The 18,698-nt window shown below is 44.8% G+C and overlaps 2 protein-coding genes across 5 annotated transcripts in view; one reads left to right on the plus strand and one right to left on the minus strand.

Moving 5' to 3' along the window:
• GPANK1 (G-patch domain and ankyrin repeats 1) overlaps nucleotides 1-6,312 on the minus strand; it is a 29,576-nt gene extending 23,264 nt beyond the window's left edge. The window contains exon 1 of one of the 3 annotated variants that reach the window (XM_086924626.1): nucleotides 5,994-6,312. The gene's annotated coding sequence lies outside the window, so the exon portion shown is untranslated. Of the gene's footprint in view, nucleotides 1-5,947 lie in introns of all 3 variants that reach the window. The other 2 variants (XM_086924627.1, XM_086924628.1) reach the window with 2 other exon arrangements.
• Nucleotides 6,313-6,383: 71 nt separating this feature from the next.
• CSNK2B (casein kinase 2 beta) overlaps nucleotides 6,384-18,698 on the plus strand; it is a 98,648-nt gene continuing 86,333 nt past the window's right edge. Inside the window, exon 1 of one of the 2 annotated variants that reach the window (XM_086924630.1) lies at nucleotides 6,384-6,655. In XM_086924630.1, the coding sequence (XP_086780756.1) occupies nucleotides 6,595-6,655 (61 nt within the window). In that variant the 5' untranslated portion in view covers nucleotides 6,384-6,594. Of the gene's footprint in view, nucleotides 6,656-6,939; nucleotides 7,123-18,698 lie in introns of those variants that run through there. The other variant, XM_086924631.1, reaches the window with a different exon arrangement.

Raw genomic sequence — 18,698 nt, forward strand, 5'->3', positions numbered from 1 at the left:
ATTAATTGTTTCCCAATAGAGTTTACTATTTTTGGTCTCAGCAGCCTCCCTCAGCTTATCCCACGCCTCAGACTGTAATACCCTTTTCCTATTATTAATAGCTGTTTTATAACAAGCCCTGTGGTATTGTATATCCGTCTTAACACGTGGTTTAGTGCCTAGCGCATTCTTTAAATCGCGGAGGGCGACTATACATGTCTTATCAAACCACCCCTGCTTTGGACCACCATTGACTGACGAGGTCTTAGTAAAAATACCATCGATAATGCTATTCATAGATACAAAATAATCTATTAAGCAGCCAGAATCACTATCATCATCCAAACAATAACTAATTTGATTCTTGCAAAGAGTAACGACCTCCTTCTGCTTGACTTTGGAATTTAAACCAGTCCATTTGACCCTTAGGCCCTTAGGTCTAGTAGGCACTATATCAGTTGTACATTTACCACCTGGAACTGATGAGGTACCATGCCCCAAGAGGGTAACACGTAGACTATTGTGGTCACTGAGACTTTCTTCATTCACATACAAATCCGTGTAGGCTCCACTGCTAGACAGCAAAATATGATCTATAAATGAACCTGCACCTCTGCCTGTAAATGTAGGGCATATAATTGCCCGATTATTAACATTACAGTTTAACAGGGTCATGTCTAGCGTGACTAGCATATTATTTAAAGTGGAACCATAACTGCAGTGTTGAAAGTGGGGAGAATCCTCCCTCCCCCCCTGGTCTCCCCAATGGCTATTTAATGCTACATCGAAGCCACAGATGTTCCCATTAGACAGATGGCAGGGCTGCAAGTTAAAATCACCAGCCCAAACCACCTCAGCCTTTCTTTTCGAGATATCAAGAGCCTTATTGATTTCCCTTTCTAGAGGCAGTAAAATATCCCCCCTAGTAGCATCAAAAATATTATTATAAAAATTAACAATGACTAAATCAATGTTCTTCCTACACTCCACCCTAATAACTTGGCTGTATGTCCCCACGGTCGTGCTATATTTGACCGTACAGTCACACAGCTTGGTTGACACTAACAATAAAAGGCCCCCCTTAGCCCTACCCGAGCTAGATTTAGTTGCTCTAAGACAGAAGGATGCATACCCTTCGATGTTAATAGGGTCTGGACACCAAGTTTCCTGAAGTAGGATTAAATCAAATCCCTCACCCAAAAAGCTGGTCCAAAAGGGTGTACCTAATTTGCCGGTAAGACCAGCGATGTTCCAAGAAACAAGAGAAATTCCTGCTGGTTTACCAGGTTTACCAACAACAGATAACTCCGGCTGATTTGCTGGTGGTAAAAAGGCAGGACCCTCTTCCCGAAAGATGGTAACTGGACTTAGGCTCGGGCTAGCAGTAGTTATACATTTATCAGAGCTACCCTGATTACCTATGTACTGGGGAGGTATTGGTAGTGTCAATGTAGTAGATTCGTGAGGTACAGCAAGGGGCGTGGCAGAGGAAGAAGAACACTCCATATCAAGAAAGGGCTTAGGAATATTTAGATCCAGTGCTTCGAGAGGGCTAAGTCAGTCTACCTCATCTAGCACGGCATATCTATTTGGGTGGGCGAATTGTGAGGACATGGGGTCTTGGGAGTGGGGCGGGTCCTGCCACGTTTGTTGCCACGGATGTTTGTCTAATTGTGGTGGCTGAAAAGATTGCTGCCATTGGTAAGCAGACTGGGGTAAAGGTGGCGGGAAATGAAAAGGGTGTTGCCAGTGGGCTTTAACTTGATGCATAGGAAAAGGTGAGGCATTTGATAGCTGCTGCTGTAAATTAACATAATGTGGGAAGAAAGGGGGCGGATAAGGTGGTTGCTGCCAAGGTTTGATGGCTTGCTGTGGAAAAAACCCCGGTCCACTGTTACTTTGAAAAGTGGAACAGTGAGGATTAGGTCGTGCGGGCTTTGATAAAAAATACGACAAAGGAAGTGGTTTAATTTGGGTCGCAGGACCACTATTGGGTGCATTACATACATAGCTTGCTGCCCCTACATCCCTAAAATTAACAGTTATTACGTCCCCTACTATTGATTTCTTACTTCTGCCCAACCAATCCCCTCTCCGTACGGTAAGAATTACACCGTTCATGTTATTAGGTAGGGGTTTATGTAGATGGAGCCATTGGGCACATTTATTTCTAAGCTCGGTAAACGTTTCTTTTACTCCCTCTTTCAATGGGGGAACTGCTGTCAACACAACAACAAAAGGAGAAACCTCTGGTGGTAAATTAATGGACCTGAAACGTGCCTGCTTTGGCTTTGGCCCTTCAGGTTTATTTGTAAGAAGAGGTGCAGAGGTTGGATTGGGTTTCCCTGCTACTTCTTTAGCTTGAATAGATGTGGTGGCAATATTAGCAACAACAGGGTGTTGATTCACCTGAACAGGGACATTCTCCTTTAAAATCGGTACAGTTATTGGTTGAACGGAGCTGTTCACTGTTTGCGACGCAAGGGATATAACTGGGTTCCCAGGGGCTGCAATACCTTGAACCTTATTTGATACGTCTTTAGGGGACTGGATGCTCGTTAAACCTTCAGGGGCTAATTCTGTAGTCCCTTGTAACTGAACATGCCCTTGTCCCTGCTTTTTTTGTGGCCATTTGGAGTGTGTTAAGGAAGTAAGCCTATCCACTTTAGAAATTAAAGGTTTGATTTGTGCTGCTAAAGTGGCTTCAAGGTCTAGTTTTAAATCTATAACCATATTTTGCACCCAGCACGGAATACCTGATGTCAGTTGTGGGGTGGGGGAGATCAAATTGTGATTCCTAACTGGTGCTTTTGCTTTACTTTTGCCCTTCGATGTAACCTTAGGAGGGTTAGGAGCCCTTCTCCGGGGAACAATGGGTACAGGGGCTGTTTCCACATCATTAGACCCACTCAGACTCGGCTTCTCTTTGTCAGGTGACTGGCAGGTTTCTAGATCTGGTGTAACCTCCAGGTCTTCAAAAGACGGATCCGAGTCTGATGGGGCAACCGATAAATCAACAGTATTCGGTACAGTCGGAACACTGTTAGTAGGCATGGTTATGGGTAAGGAGCAATTATTCAAAGTCTGTATGGCAGGGGATTTAACCTTTGCCAAAGGGCCCAAGGATGAGCGCCTAGCGTTAGCAAGGTCCAAAGAGACTCTTTTTTCCAATAATACAATACTTTGGTCAATAGTCTCGTGCACGCGTGAAATGAAAAGATCAATAGGTCCAGTCACCTGAGCTACCGCCGTAGCTTTTTTCGCGCAACTTCGAGTTCTGTTGCGTATGGTCGACATTTTAGATGTTATGGTTATCAAGGGCGAAGACACAAGAGTTCTGGGCCAGGGCCGTCCTCTGCCGTCCTTGAACGGCCTTAAACGGCCCGCTCTTTGCCCGGTCTTCGCCCCGGTCGTCGCCCCGCGCGCGTCCCGCGCGCGTCCCGCGTCGCGGCAGATCTGAGGTCAGCAATAAGGGGGAAGGCTGGGGGCGTGGCCGCCGGGGGAAGAGGCAGCAGCTGTGTGCAGCTGAGGCTGCTGGACCTCGCAGTCCCCCGGTAGGCTCCACGCACAATCAGTTGGTTCAATCCTCAACCTGGGAGCGCGTTACTCACCACGGACTGTGGATCCGCTCACACCAGGGAGGGCAAGGCAAAAGAGGCGCTGAGCGGCACCCGCGAAGCGGGTGTCGCGAACAGTTGCTGGAGATGGCAGGAAACAAGGAAGCACACAGCACGAGTCTGGCTCCTCACGGATAGCAGGTAAGCCCAGAAAGCGCCAGTAAACCAGGAACCCAGGCGGTGTTAAATGCGGAGGCTGGGGGCGTGGCCGCCGGGGGAAGAGGCAGCAGCTGTGTGCAGCTGAGGCTGCTGGACCTCGCAGTCCCCCGGTAGGCTCCACGCACAATCAGTTGGTTCAATCCTCAACCTGGGAGCGCGTTACTCACCACGGACTGTGGATCCGCTCACACCAGGGAGGGCAAGGCAAAAGAGGCGCTGAGCGGCACCCGCGAAGCGGGTGTCGCGAACAGTTGCTGGAGATGGCAGGAAACAAGGAAGCACACAGCACGAGTCTGGCTCCTCACGGATAGCAGGTAAGCCCAGAAAGCGCCCGACACAAAAAGACACCAATGCACCCGGCTTCCCTGGGTGAGTTAACTCGAGTACTCTGGTGCTCCCGTGGGTATGGACTATCCAAGTGTCCTAGTTTAAAAGGGGTTTACCGTAGTCCACCCGGAGTGTGCTAAATCAACTACTTTGTAACTTTAACGTTCCCATTATAACTCTGTGGTAACTTGCATGTGTGTTTAGACACTGCACACTCTTCCCGTGGGCCTCCTACTTTCAAGCCCTTGGTTGTTCAGTGTAGCCCCAGCGATTCCCTAGGCTCTAGGCCTATTCACTGTTTCTGAAGTGGTCCTTATACCACTTTCTTAGAATATAGTTTGTGAGGCCCCTAGGGCAGAATTGTATTTGTGGAACTTATAATATGCTTATTGAGTAACTTGTGCTGTATCTCGAACTTTGACCTCATAAAGGAGTCAGAGGCGGTTGTGTTAGTGATAAATACATATATATTGGATATATACCTTGTGTGGTATCCTTTCATCTGGTATTCAAGGGATTATTAATGGTAAAACAGCTGGCTTCACATGCTCTCTGAAGTTTTAGCCTAAGACTGCTTTGTCCATGCTACCACTAGGATAGCTGTCTATAAGGTTGACTTTACAACCACCATCATAAGGGTCGTTTAGACGGGTGCAGGGTGCCCACTAGAATAGTGGACAACATATGCCAGGTTAATTTCGCACAATCATTACAGGGGAAGAACATAAAACATCATAAGAACCAAACCCTCGAACCACTTTGTGGACCCAATCCCTGGTAACATTGCGAAAGAACTTTATACACACATACTGGACAAAATTGATGTATCTCTCCCTCAGCCAAGGACCATTTCCTATCTCAAAATTGGGCAAGTTAAACCTCTCCTCAAAAAACTGTGTGCATATACCTATGACCTTAAACAGTATTACCTCATCTCCAACCTGACTTTCCTCCCAAAATCAATGAAAAGTTTGTAGCAGAGCAGCTCATCACACAGATCATGGATAATAACCTCCCGGAAAAATAACAAATAAGCAAGGATTTTCTATCATCTATATGCAGATAACACACAACTATATCTAACGGTCTCCTCACTAAACAACATATTTTACCTTGCCACCACCCTAAACAAAACTGAAAGGCTTCTTATAAACTTAAATGATACCCTTCCAAAAATGAATTCCTTATCATCTACCCCTCAAAATAAACACTTGTTAAATCCTACAGTAACAACAGTTAACCCACCATCGTTGACAGTGCCAAATCCTTAGGTGTCACCCTAATCCAGATGCTCCACTTGCTGTCACAAATCAGCACCATGGCCAGAAACGAGCACCGTCAACTGTGGGAAATTGTACTTCTGGAGCTTTTGGAACTAACAGCCCGATTACAAATGGGTCAATTAATTTCGACCTGTGCATAAATCCATGTTTATGCACAGGTCGTAATTTTAAGTTAAATGTTAATTGACATATCTTTTAATTATCGACTGCGTTAAATAACTCAAGCCATGAAATATTTCGGAAGGACAAACCTGACGAATTTTAAAAGGTGAAATATATACATTACTTACTAAACTATGAAGATTTGGGGTACTGTTATTTAGCAGGTTAAACATTCTTAATCAGGGCCTAAATTTAATAATATTTGGTCACCCTTAAACTCTCGCATATGTTTACCGTAAAACGCTAGGGCACCTTTAGATAATGTTCGTACTATATAAAAATGCATAACTAAATAGTTAATCTGGAATAATCCTGTCCAAGTTGAATCATACTGAAATTTGGAGGAATGGTATTCAAAAACATATATTACAACATCTACGAACACGATAAAAGGGAAAGTTACAATACAAAGAAAAATACCTTTGGTGAATTTTATATCCATACTAACCCGTGCACAGTTGCTTACCCCACAGAAAACGATCCTAAATCGCAGCCGGTCGCCCGGACGTCTCCATAATTGTTGTGCAGCTGCGCGAAAGGGTGCGTGAAACGTCACGATTCGGTAGACAGAAAGGAAAGACTACAACAAAACGAAAGTTACAACAGACCACCGGCATCGATAAGCAGAGTAAAGCAGTTGGCCATTTTGGAACAGGACGAGTACTTAGTTACTGCAAACATAGCCACCATTTTGCAATGGGTCCGAATGACCCGCAAGGACGAAGAACGCGCCACACACTCTATCTAAACACTGAGGCCAATCACCTGTAACGTCTTCGGAGGCCCCGCCCCAAGCAACAAATGCCAGCCATTGAACATCCTCGCTAGAAAAAGTCACGCCCTCGCGGATCGATTTCTCAGTATTCTGTACACTCGACAACTGCCGCCTGTCACCTATCAATCAAGAAGATCGTGCATCACTCGTTGCTCGTCGGGACTTGTAGTGTCGCCCTACACAGGTCTAACCAGTGCGCCTAGTCTCGTCAAAATCTGGAACACCATAACTACAGTAATGCCGCACTCAACAACCCGGTTTCCAGACCTGCCCATCGCATTTTAGCTGCAACATGGCGAACAAAATCGAGGAGGGCTCGAAGAAATCTGAAAGGGGCGCGGAGCGAGACAATGGTGACCGCCATTTTGCAGTGGCTTCATGTTTCCTATATGTTAACGAAATTTCCGTTAAATCACGTCGTAGTTCGAGATCCCCCCCCCCAAACATTTTAGAAATGTAATTAGAACTGAATCAGAAGAAGATTTTTAATACCGTTATTTTTGGTGTAAAATACCTTATATTGTTCTGTTCAGCTACAGAACAATGTGTTTGAGTGAAGGCTTGTTTGGAGTCAGGCGGTTTTGCCGAAGGACGGGAAATGTTTCCGTTCCAAGATGGCGGCGGAGCCAGGAGAGGTGAAGGTAATAGTGCGTTTAGAAATAGACGAAAGACTGCCGGAAATGTCCGTCTTTCATTACCATCCTCGTCGCCCCCTCCTCCTCGTTCTCCGTTGCTACGCGTGATCGGTGAGCCAGAGCCCAGAGGCCGCCACCGCCCCTTCCCAGACCCGGGCACCGCCGTGACGGGCGCCCCTCGCGGGGTAAGTGTGCTTGCTTTCTTTGTGGGCTATGGTTAGGTTGGGAGGAGGAACTTGCAAGCTTCTAGGAGATCCTGCATTCATGGCCTAAGCCCCGGGCTATGGTTTACTTCTCTGAATTTGAGAGCCGGTTCTGTGTATCTTGGCCTGCGCACCCCAGGTCCTCACTAGACCCCCCCCCCCCCCCATGCATGGCCGTGCATTGAGTAGGAGATAGCAGGTTTGTTTTCTAGGCAAAGGCCAAGATCGACCCCACCCCCTCCTTTGGACCCTGGCAGAGTTTCATAGTGGGGGGCGTTGGACTATCACATAAAGTATTACCACGGTAGATTTTAACATTTGCCTTATGTTTTTGCTTGGTCGGCTTGGCCTGATTTCAAGGCTTTGTAGTTAAATCTGACCCATTTTCCCCATATAACGCAGGTTATATGGGGCTCCAGATCGGTCTAGAATAACGAGCATTAGCATAGCCAATAAATCTCGCCTTTGGGACCTTATAGGTATTTAGTTATGCAGCACAATATCCTTGGTGCAACAACATCAACTGTTGCATGGCTAAACACTTATAAGGTCACAAAGGCAAGACCTATTGGGTATGTCAATGCTTGTTGTTATTACATTTCTGGATAGGTTTCCTAAAGGTTTGGATTCAGATATGTTCAGCTCCCCATCCTTAACTTAGGAAAATGCATCCTTCTCGAGAAGAATAATCAGGATGGGGAGAAGTGTACAATTCTAAGTGGCTGAACTGCACCTTTCTCCTTTGGCTTCTCTGCTTTAGTTCTTTGGTCAGGTGAGATTTAGGGTACATAGATCCCGCTCTACTTGCCTTTCGTGATTCCTTTGTTGTCCTTAGAAGCAGGATCAGGAAAATCTGGAAGGTGAATGGCCTCTTTACATATCACTTTTTTGCAACCAATTTCCTATGGGAACTAGCCTATTTGTCTCAAATTCCTATATACTTCTAGCTTAAACGCTGCTTCGTGTACACCTAGGCTCCTACATCAAGGATGTGCATGGATAGTACCCTGCCCCTCCAGTGTCTCGGCAGTCCTTAAAGCAACTGGTGCACGAACACCCTTCCACTCTATTCTCCATAGCCTGCAAGAGTTGTGTGGCAGCCTAATATCAACACCTGTTACTCCATAGGCATACTGCCTTTTGAATCTTACCAAAAACAATTTAGATTGGCTGCACCCCTTCTAGCTGCAATTGCATAGTTTTCTTTCCGTCAGGCAGGCCCTGACTCCATACACCTCAGAACTGGCAAAGATGTGGCCACCTTAGAACTTGGTCCTAGCTGTATGGTCACATTGAGTAAAGTCCATAGTGCCCCCTTCCTAAGCATGGGGTGTTACTCCGGGACGAGATTGAGTCAGTCGGTCTCCTGCATCAAAGAGAAGCTTTCGAGATGAAAGAAGCATGCCATAGCTGGAGTATTTATGCACATGATATGTAAGTGAGAGGTACCCCTTAAAGAACTCAAGGGAAATGAGGTTATCTAACCAGACAAAAAGTGAATCCCCTTGAGAGTATCATAGGAATTGACTAACACATAGCCTAAAAATTCACAGTAACATTAAGTCTATTACAGTTCATAATACTGTTGGACATATTCTGGTTCCTAAATAGATAGATAAAAAACAATTTATACAATCAACTATAGCCTGCACAGTTGAGAAGACAGACTTGAACTGTAAAACATAAAAATTGTGAAATACAATTTGTACATTCGTGGCTCCCAGGTACTAACACCTATGTTTTATCGCTACAACATTCGTATATAAACATAAGTGATGGAGACTTGAATTGTACTGGAGGTGCGTTGACGCGTTTTGGTGGTAAGGACTGATAAATTCCACCTTTTTCAAGACTTTTCTTAGTCGTCTGTCGTGGCAGGGGGTCTGGTACAACACCCTACGATAAATATACATATGATTACAATGTTGCATATGATCTTACATTATCATAATTGCAAGAACAACCTATCGCCTTATGCTTCAACATCATATAGAATATTAGGCCATGGGCGTGCCATACAAACAAACTATAACCCATATCTTAATGCTTTCTAATGTACACATGTGAGATATAACTAGACAACGTGAGTCTAAGAGAATATAACCTATAGCTATACAGTCATATATCTCCAAGGCACCATTAGCTGTTTGTTTGGACAAGTCCAGGGTATACATGCCTTTTTTGGAACTAATCGTCTACTTTCAAACATATTTGTTCCTTATATAATAGGTCCTTTGGTATCTACACTGTTTCTTACCCTTAAATTAGTATGAAAGTAAGTGGGTCTCTACGATTCAAGCTCATGTTCTATGTTCGTCCGGAAGGTAAAATAGCTACGATCTGTGGCAGACCCAAAAAGTGTTAAAATAATTTTTTCTATTGAATCTAATAAGATAACCTAACTCCTCAGCCGTCTAGTGAGGCTCACTCTCCTTAATTAGTAAAATAAGGGTTATGATTTCTGGATTGACCTGATGGTACTAGGCAAGATGTCACGGGACGGCGTGCTATGATACACGTCCTGTCTTTTGTAGCTTAAATTTCCCTAATTTCAACGTGGAAAAGCCTTGAGCCCTAATTATAAAAATGAAGGCAAATTAGAACTTAGGCGAGGTAAAAACTTTTTTAGATGAGGACTCGCTATCGTCCTAGTTGGCATACCTGCAATGACAGAAGCTAGGCTAATATGTCCGCCCTGTACTTGTCTTGGGCAGGAAATACATCGATCTTGAGTGTTTGGGCTGTGACCTAAGGGTTTAAAGAATGTGGTGGCATAAATTTCGTCATATTAAACCCCACGTAAAAATGCGCGTTATTTCATAGGGGTGTTCCTATTGAACCTGCGAACTCCATACCTGAAAAGGGAGAAGCACCGATGTTGTCTCCCAAATGGCTCTGTCTGTGTGCAGAAAATGTGTCACGATCTTTTCCAGGTCATAAGGCCTGTTAAATACATAAAAGAGGGGACACAGCGCACTGTTTGGTCTTAGGGAAAGTGGGGCCAGCATGCCTAAGTGCTCACTCCTAATGGCTGTTTCTTATCTCCAGTACAGGTTGTATCTCGCGTCAGCTGGGGTTCTGTTGCCAATACGCGGTACACCGATGTGGCCATTTTTTAAATACCCGCTCTGTCTTCGTGATTGGTTTGGGGAAGAAGTTCTCCAGGCCAATCCAATGATGAAAGCGCGGAGTGGGATAATTAGAATAGTGCTGCTCATAGGGGGTGGAGGTAATAGGTCTGTTCAATGTACCTTGTTGTTCCACCTCCTAATACGAGAGGTTCCCTTTCTAGTCCGCCACTGTGTTTCCGATAGCTACCAATTGTCGGTGCGGATGTATTATAGGAGCTCGCCCTATTGGTTGAAGGATAGAGAAGGAGGAATTAAACGTTCGTGGGATACTGCGAGTTTCTATTGGGGAGGTGTCTGGCCTATCAGAATACATTTCTGGTTGTCTACGCATAGTGCGTGTTGAGCAAGCTGACTGTCTCCGCTTACTCTACCACGAGAGGGTTACGTGAATATATATTGCACGAGTAGAGGGAAAAAACCCTTGTGGCGATGGCACGTTAGGCTCTTTATGCACATAGTGGTATAGTGGCAGTTGCGCTTTTGTAAATCCTAGTTATTCCTTCTAGGCTGGGATAGAATGATCCGATGATCTAAATGGTCTAATTAGTGTAGCTGCCCGTCCTTGCTGTATATCGAAGTTAGGGTACATAGGAGACTGGCTGAAAAGCAGGTCGGCTATTACAAATTGCTGCGTAGTTCAACTATAAGCCCTTTCACTAAGGGAATCTGCTGTGCAAACCTTCAAGCTGTCACACCAGAACACTGTGCTACAGTGTAACGCAACAATTAAGGTTCTTTATAGGCATTTAGCCCAGTCTTCCCTAGTATTGAGACCTTTCGCTATGGTATTAAAGTAGCAAAAGTACCATTGTTCCCTAATATTTCTCGTCTTATCACTGTCTCCACCTCTTCTATTTATCCTAACTTTCTCAAGTATAAACCATCTGAGGTCCTCGCAGGAATGGTTCAATGTTCTGAAATGTTCAGTCAGTGGCGCATTGCACTTATTGGTTCGGCTAGCCGATTTATGTTCGAGTACCCGTGTTCTCAACTCTCTGCTAGTCTCTCCAACATACCCCAAATTGCAGGGGCACAGGAGAAAGTAAACTACATTCTGGCTACGGCAGTTATTGAGGGTTGAGGGAATGACTATTTTGCCATTATATTCAATGCTTTTACTGACTATGCAGTGGGGACATACAGAGCATGTCCCACACTTGTAGTTCCCTACAGCAGGGGTACCCGTAAGGTTCCGTTGGCTTTCAGTTGAGGGCCTGTATGTATGAACCAAGCTGTTTCTAATCGTTTTGTTCCTACGAAAGGAGAACAAAGGTCTATTCAGTTGAGTTTCACTGTTGAAGTTCAAGATTTTCCAGTGTCTGTTCACTATGTTTTTAATTTGATTGCTAACGTGAGTATTGTGTAACAAACACAATTCTGTCTAATGGCGTTGTCTTCTTATTAGTGTTTCTATTTTGGTCAAGTTGGCTGTCTCTATCATAGAAACGTGCACGTTTGAGTGCATGTTTGATCAGTTTATTTGGGCATCCCCTGTTTTTCAATTTGGTTTTAGTGTTCTCTGCGTGTCTATAGAAGTCCTCTAGGTCGGTACAATTCCTTCTAAGTCTTAGGAGTTAGCCGAATGGCACGTCAACTTTTTGGGCCTTGGGATGGTTGCTCGAGTAAAGAAGAAGGGATTTTTTATCTGTGGGTTTTGTGAATAATTCAACTTTGAGGGTGCCCTCTTCATCTTTAATTATTATATCAAGAAATTCCACTTTTTGATTGCTATTGTGTCCCGTAAATTTTAAATTTGGATCGCTAAGGTTGAGCCATTCCAGGAAGGTGTCTAGGTCTTTGCTGGCACTGCTTCGGATGAAGATATCATCTATATAGCGGTAGCAGCAAGAGATGTTCTCAAAGAAGGGGGCAACCTCGTTGAAGATATGTTTCTCCTCAAAGTTGCCAACGTACAAGCAGGCCAGACTGGGGGCACATGTGGCCCCCATGCTGGTCCCCTTGACCTGGAGATACAGGTCATCTTTAAATAGGAAATAGTTTTTCTTAAGAATCAAATAGATGCAGAACTACTTTATTGTCTGGAGCTTGCAGCAACACGCCCAGCTTCTCTGCTCAATCCTCTCCTAGTGACACCTTCAAGCTCTGAATTCTAAACCCAATATTCCAACATAGAATCCCCAGTTGCCAAGCAATACATAAACATAACACAACATATCTGTTAACCACATGGCTGTAGTACATCACTTTAAGATCCTGTGTAAGTATATCACCTTAAGATCTGTTTTGTGTCGAACATTGAGTATGTTCCAGAATTGTTTATATGTGTATGTAGTGGGGGCCAATAATAACAAAACCAGAGAGATATTTAACTGGGTTTATTGATTACAAAGGCCCACGGGGAGCCTGGGGAAATAGCTGGCAGTAAGTAGCCGTGACAGCTGTCAGATGGCAAGTGACAGCTGTGACGTCGCATATAAAGCCCTAAGAACATTGGCTGATGACAGTGACTTATTAGCATGGAAATAGACAACATATTTCATTAGATTCTAAGATACATGTTCAACATCTCCCTTTCCCCCAAATACAACAGCTGAAAGAAAATACAAGTTATTCCATAACGTAGTCATCGAAGTGTTTAGGCACCCTAACAATTCTTCCACTCTTGGACTGCACACCAGAGGTACTTGGGCACGCAACGTCATTACCGTGTTCCTTGGGGGATACAACTGTCCATGCTCCTAACCAACACGGATGTATCACTTCCTATAGTACCACTATCTGTGTTAGACATGCTACTCCTGTGTCTCTCCCCTTCTTCGAAAGAAACATTTAGGCTGACTTCCTGGCTGGAGTAACTTTGCTTTTCAGATACGTTTTCCCACTCCCGAATACTATCATCAAGACTTCTCTCCTCACTTCCGTTATTTCTCATTATTATTTTTTCTTGACCCTTCTTTAAGATTATCACATCGTCTTTGCTCCGCCATCCACCTCCTTCGACATGAACGGCACCTTTGGATGCATCGCAAATTTGAAATTTTGTCTCACCCTTTGATACCAAACCTGGTTTTCTCAATAACACCCAATCACCAGGTTGTACATCTTTTTCTTTTACTCTGTTAACCATGTCAGAGTACTTCTTTGCCTTTTCTTGCTTTTCCACTATTTTTTTCCTTACCATGAGGTTTCTATCATCTACTTCTTCTGACATTACACACTCTTTGTTCCAGTCCTTGAATTTGGGTGTAATTTGACTGTTACATTTCCTCCCTCTCATTAGGAAGAATGGTGTTTGCTTAGTAGTTTCATTTGGTGTATTGTATGCATTGATTTTTCACCCTTATGAACTCTTTTACGTCCATATCTGAAGCCACAGCCAGTTGGATACCTTCCTTTATGAATTTATTAACCCTCTCAACCTGGCCGTTGCTCTTTGGGCTATACAACGGTGTTTTTACCTGTTCGATTCCTGCTTTTTCTAGAAAATCATTCATTTGTTTTGAAGTCAACTGTGCGCCGTTGTCTGATACCAACACTTTTGGCTGGCCTTCTTTGTCAAATACTTTCTTCAAAAATCTTATTACTATTTCAGTTGTTACTGCATTTACGAATTTGTAATAGACCCACTTTGAATAGTAATCAGTGAGAACAATCAGATTTTTACAGTCATTAGGCAAAATTTGGAAGGGACCAGCAAAATCAATAGCAACTTTTGCCCACGGTCCACTTGGGATTTCTACCATTTGTAGTTCGTTTTTTCCTATTCTCCAATGTTTATCTGATTTCAAACACTGCTCACATTTGTCAATGTACTCCTTTATTTCCTTATCAATTCCTGGCCACCAATAGTTCATCTTGACGATGTGTCTAGTTGAAGTACTTCCTGGATGACCCTTCTGAGCAAGAGAAATTATTTTCTTCCTTAAACCATTTGGTGGCACAAAAAGTTCTCCTCTTTTTAGATAACCATTCTCCAATGACAATTCATTTCCCACTTGCTGGTAACTCTTAATTCATTTTGCAAGTTCCTGATATGAGGCCACTTGGTTCTTACTAAGCGCATCACTTTTTCCAAGGTTACATCCTTCTCCATGTTTTCTTGCCATTCCTCCTCTGTTATAGAACCTTCACACATAACAGTGGCGTCAATTAATGCCACCACACATTCAATGTCATCAAGTGCCTCTTCTCCTTTTATGTCTACTGGTAACCGAGACAAACAGTCTGCTCTGTAGTTCTTGCCTCCCTTAATATGTTGGATCTCAAAATTGTATTCTTGTTCCTTAGATACCAGCCTTATTAGTCTTGAGCTCGCCTTGCCATTGCCACGACCCTCACCATCCATCAAATATACTAATGGTTTATGGTCCGTGACAATGGTGAACCTTTTTTCCCATAAATAGTCTTTTAATTTTTGTACAGCCCATACACAAGCCAATGCCTCCCTTTCGATTGTACTATAACTTACTTCAGTTTCGTTCAACTTCCTTGAAATAAAAGCGATGGTGTTTTCTTTACTTCCTTCTAGTTGACAAAACACAGAACCTATTCCTTCAGCACTAGCATCGACTGTTACAACATTCTCAAGTTCAGAGTTATAGGGTTTCAGTGCAGGAGCTCTTACTATTTCCTCCTTCACAATTTTGAAAGCTTGCACTTGCTCATCCAACCAATTGTAGGACACATTCTTCCTTAATAGCTTCCTGTGTGGTTCTACTTTTTTAGCATACCCTTGTATGAATTTGGCAATATAAACTCCAGATGAGGAGGCTAAACCAAACGGTAAACGGACATATCTGTATGCCCCAAATGGTTTTACAAAAGTTGTTAGCTTTTTTGATTCATTAGTCAGACATACCTGGTGGTATGCTGCTTTCAAGTCAATCAAACTGAAGAATTTCGAGCCAGACACTGACTGTAAAATTTCTTGAATTTTTGGGAGGGGGTGACAATTTACAATTATGTTCTTGTTCAGGGACCTTAGATCCACACATAGCCTAAGGTCTCCTGTCTTTTTCTTCTTGGACACAACGATGGCAGAAACCCATTCTGATTCATCTGCCTCCTCAATGACTCCCTCTCTGGTTAATTTGTCCAATACCTCCTTCAACTCCTTCTTTATTGACAGAGATATGGTCCTTACTTTATGTTTACTGGGAATGGCTCCATTTTTAGGTCTCGCCTGTCAATGCGCATGCGCATTGAGCTTGCGAGACTATGGGGGCTTAAACAGACTTTAACCAACTTGCAAGTCGATGGCGATTCCTTGCAGTGCCCGTGAAATTCAAGCTCCATGTGCATTGACATTAAAAGCGCGTGCACATGCCCCCATGCCTTGCATTACACATCAAAGGCAGCCCAGCCTACCTCCCGCAGCTCCTGCTGCTTCACACCCTCATCGCAGCCTGAAATCGCCGTCTTTTCCCTCAGCTGCACTCCTCCCACACCCCCGCTCCGCCCCCTCCCTGCCTGCCGTGTCGCATTTCTTCAGGGAGGACAGTCTTAACAAAAGCGACTGCTGTTTGGTATGATGAGAAGGTAAGCTTTTGGGTCTTTTGTTAGCCCAAACGGGGCATTGTTTCCGAGAGCTTTGAGCCGATGTAATTACTTCAAGCTGCTTATTATTCTTGGCTTCTATAAGGCGCATGTGGATTCTGCGGTCACTTTTACCAGAAGCGGTTTAGCATTTTGCCTCTGTTTTTGAGGCACATTTCAGATTTTGTATGCATGAAAATGTATGTTGTACCTATTTTAGAGGTCGCCCTCCTCCTCTGGCATCGTCTGTTTTGCTAGGTGTGCCTATGCTTGTCTTCCGTGAAACTGTCTGTTCTGCCTCGAGCAGAAGGAGGCTCAAGACGTAGCTTGCCTCTTGTGCCATCCACCTATGCATCACCGCTTACAGTGCGGCTTCTTTGGTTGCAAGTCGCCTCCAGCACAGCCCCTGCCCGATAGCTTTGAGTCTCTTCTACCCATCTGTTGGCGGAAGCCTCTGCTCTCCACACCGATTCCCCTCACAGAACGGGGCATGTTTCAGAGGGCGTCATTCTAACTCGCAGTTTCATTAGCTGCCACAGCATGCCTACCACTGGGATGCAGCCCAGGAGCCTCCCTCCCACAGCTTCTCTAATTATTCACGGCCGGCCCGCCATACTTTCAGTTTGTAGCCATTTATTATTAATTTAGCAAAGGTGTGTTTTTTTTTTTTTTTTTTTTTTGCATTATGGTCCATTTTCCTGGTCCTCGATCAGTGTTTATCGGTGGTACATGTTCTTGTGCGCCCCCCCCCTCCGTAATTATGTTAGGCTTATTTGTACTTCACATGCTTTTATCTTGTACTGCGTGTGGTTTTTGAGAGGACTGCTGTGTGGAATTGATTCATCCTTCTCAACAGTTTTCAATACCTTTAAGGTCCCCTCGCTGTTTTAACTGAACCACCACGAGTAACTTATTCAGAAGAAGCTTGGTGCATCTACCGTGAGTGATTGGTTGAAAAGTAAACAATTGTGCTTTTTGATCTGTCTGGGTTCTGCTTTCACCTTTCATTTGAATGGGTTTTTAATGTAAACTCCAACATTTTACAGCATCAAGGACTTAACGTCTTGTTTTACTGACTCGATCTACCAGCGTATAGCTCTTCAACAGGTCTGCTCTGTACTCTGCTTTACCACATGACACAAATGGGACCTTTACTCAAGACTGCCAACAAATCCTGCTCAATTGTTTGTTCTTATGCTCCTCAAAATAGGTCTTAATAAACATGCTATACATTCACCCTACTCAAAAAGCCCCCCTCCCCACCCCACCTCGATCTGTCATCTTTTGGCTGGTATTTATTTTTCATCAACATTACTGAAAATCAAGTACTGTTCACATGCTTCGGTCTCCGAGCAGTATTGTTATATTGGTGCAACAGTCTGATCTATATGCATAGTTCATCAATGTCATTGTCTTTCTTTTCTGATGCAGTCAGTATTCTGTTCTCTTCTGTATTTAGGAACAGTGGTGCTCTTGGTTTCCTGGGGTAGGTTACACTGACGAAAATCACTAGCTAAATTGTTTTTTGAAATTGCAGCTTTTATCTGAAGTGTGTGTGTGTGTGTGTGTGTTTGCCAACTTCTTTACAAGCACCCCTGGCCATCAGGGGGCAAACCCTTTGTAGTCCTATGGTATGCCCATGGGTCCTCCACATTATCTACCACACCCCAAGACATTAAGGCGGTGCATTTTGCCCCTAGGAATGGCAAGGGAATTGTTTTCCTTGTATTACTATGTAGTGGGTAAAACTTGAATGAAACCACCATGGCATCCACCACCACCACATCCACCACCACCACCACATCCACCACCACCACCACATCCACCACCACATCCACCACCACCATATCCACCACCACCACATCCACCACCACCACATCCACCACCGCCGCATTCACCAGCGCATCCACCAGCGCATCCACCAGCACATCCACCACCGCATCCACCACCGCATCCACCACCGCATCCACCACCGCATCCACCACCGCATCCACCACCGCATCCACCACCGCATCCACCACCGCATCCACCACCGCATCCACCACCGCATCCACCACCGCATCCACCACCGCATCCACCACCGCCACCACCGCATCCACCACCACATCCACCATCACCACCACATCCACCATCACCACCACATCCACCACCGCCACATCCACCACCGCCACATCCACCACCACCTCCACATCCACCACCACCGCCACATCCACCACCACCGCCACATCCACCACCACCGCCACCGCCACATCCACCGCCACCGCCACATCCACCGCCACCGCCACCGCCACATCCACCGCCACATCCACCGCCACCGCCACATCCACCGCCACATCCACCACCACCGCCACAACCACCACCACCGCCACATCCACCACCACCGCCACATCCACCACCACCGCCACATCCACCACCACCGCCACATCCACCACCACCGCCACATCCACCACCACCGCCACATCCACCACCACCGCCACATCCACCACCACCGCCACATCCACCACCACCGCCACATCCACCACCACATCCACCACCACCACCACATCCACCACCACCACATCCACCACCACCACATCCACCACCACCACATCCACCACCACCACATCCACCAGCACACCCCCCACCGTATCCACCACCACCACATCCACCACCACACCCCCCACCGTATCCACCACATCCACCATCACCACCACATCCACCACCACCATTTCCCCCAGATCCACCACCACCTCATCTATATGTGTGTGGCTCTGTGTGTGTGTAGGTGCAAATGCAATGTTCTTGGATTTTTGTCACAATAAAATACACTGAACATAATCTTCACAAAAGTTATTTACAAACGTTTAAGCTGCCATTATAAATTACAATAACTTTTATTTAAGTATTAATTATTTACAAAATTAAAAGCCATTGTTATTTGTAATATCAATA

This window comes from Lissotriton vulgaris, chromosome 5, assembly GCF_964263255.1.
Source record: "Lissotriton vulgaris chromosome 5, aLisVul1.2, whole genome shotgun sequence".
Classification (NCBI taxonomy): domain Eukaryota; kingdom Metazoa; phylum Chordata; class Amphibia; order Caudata; family Salamandridae; genus Lissotriton; species Lissotriton vulgaris.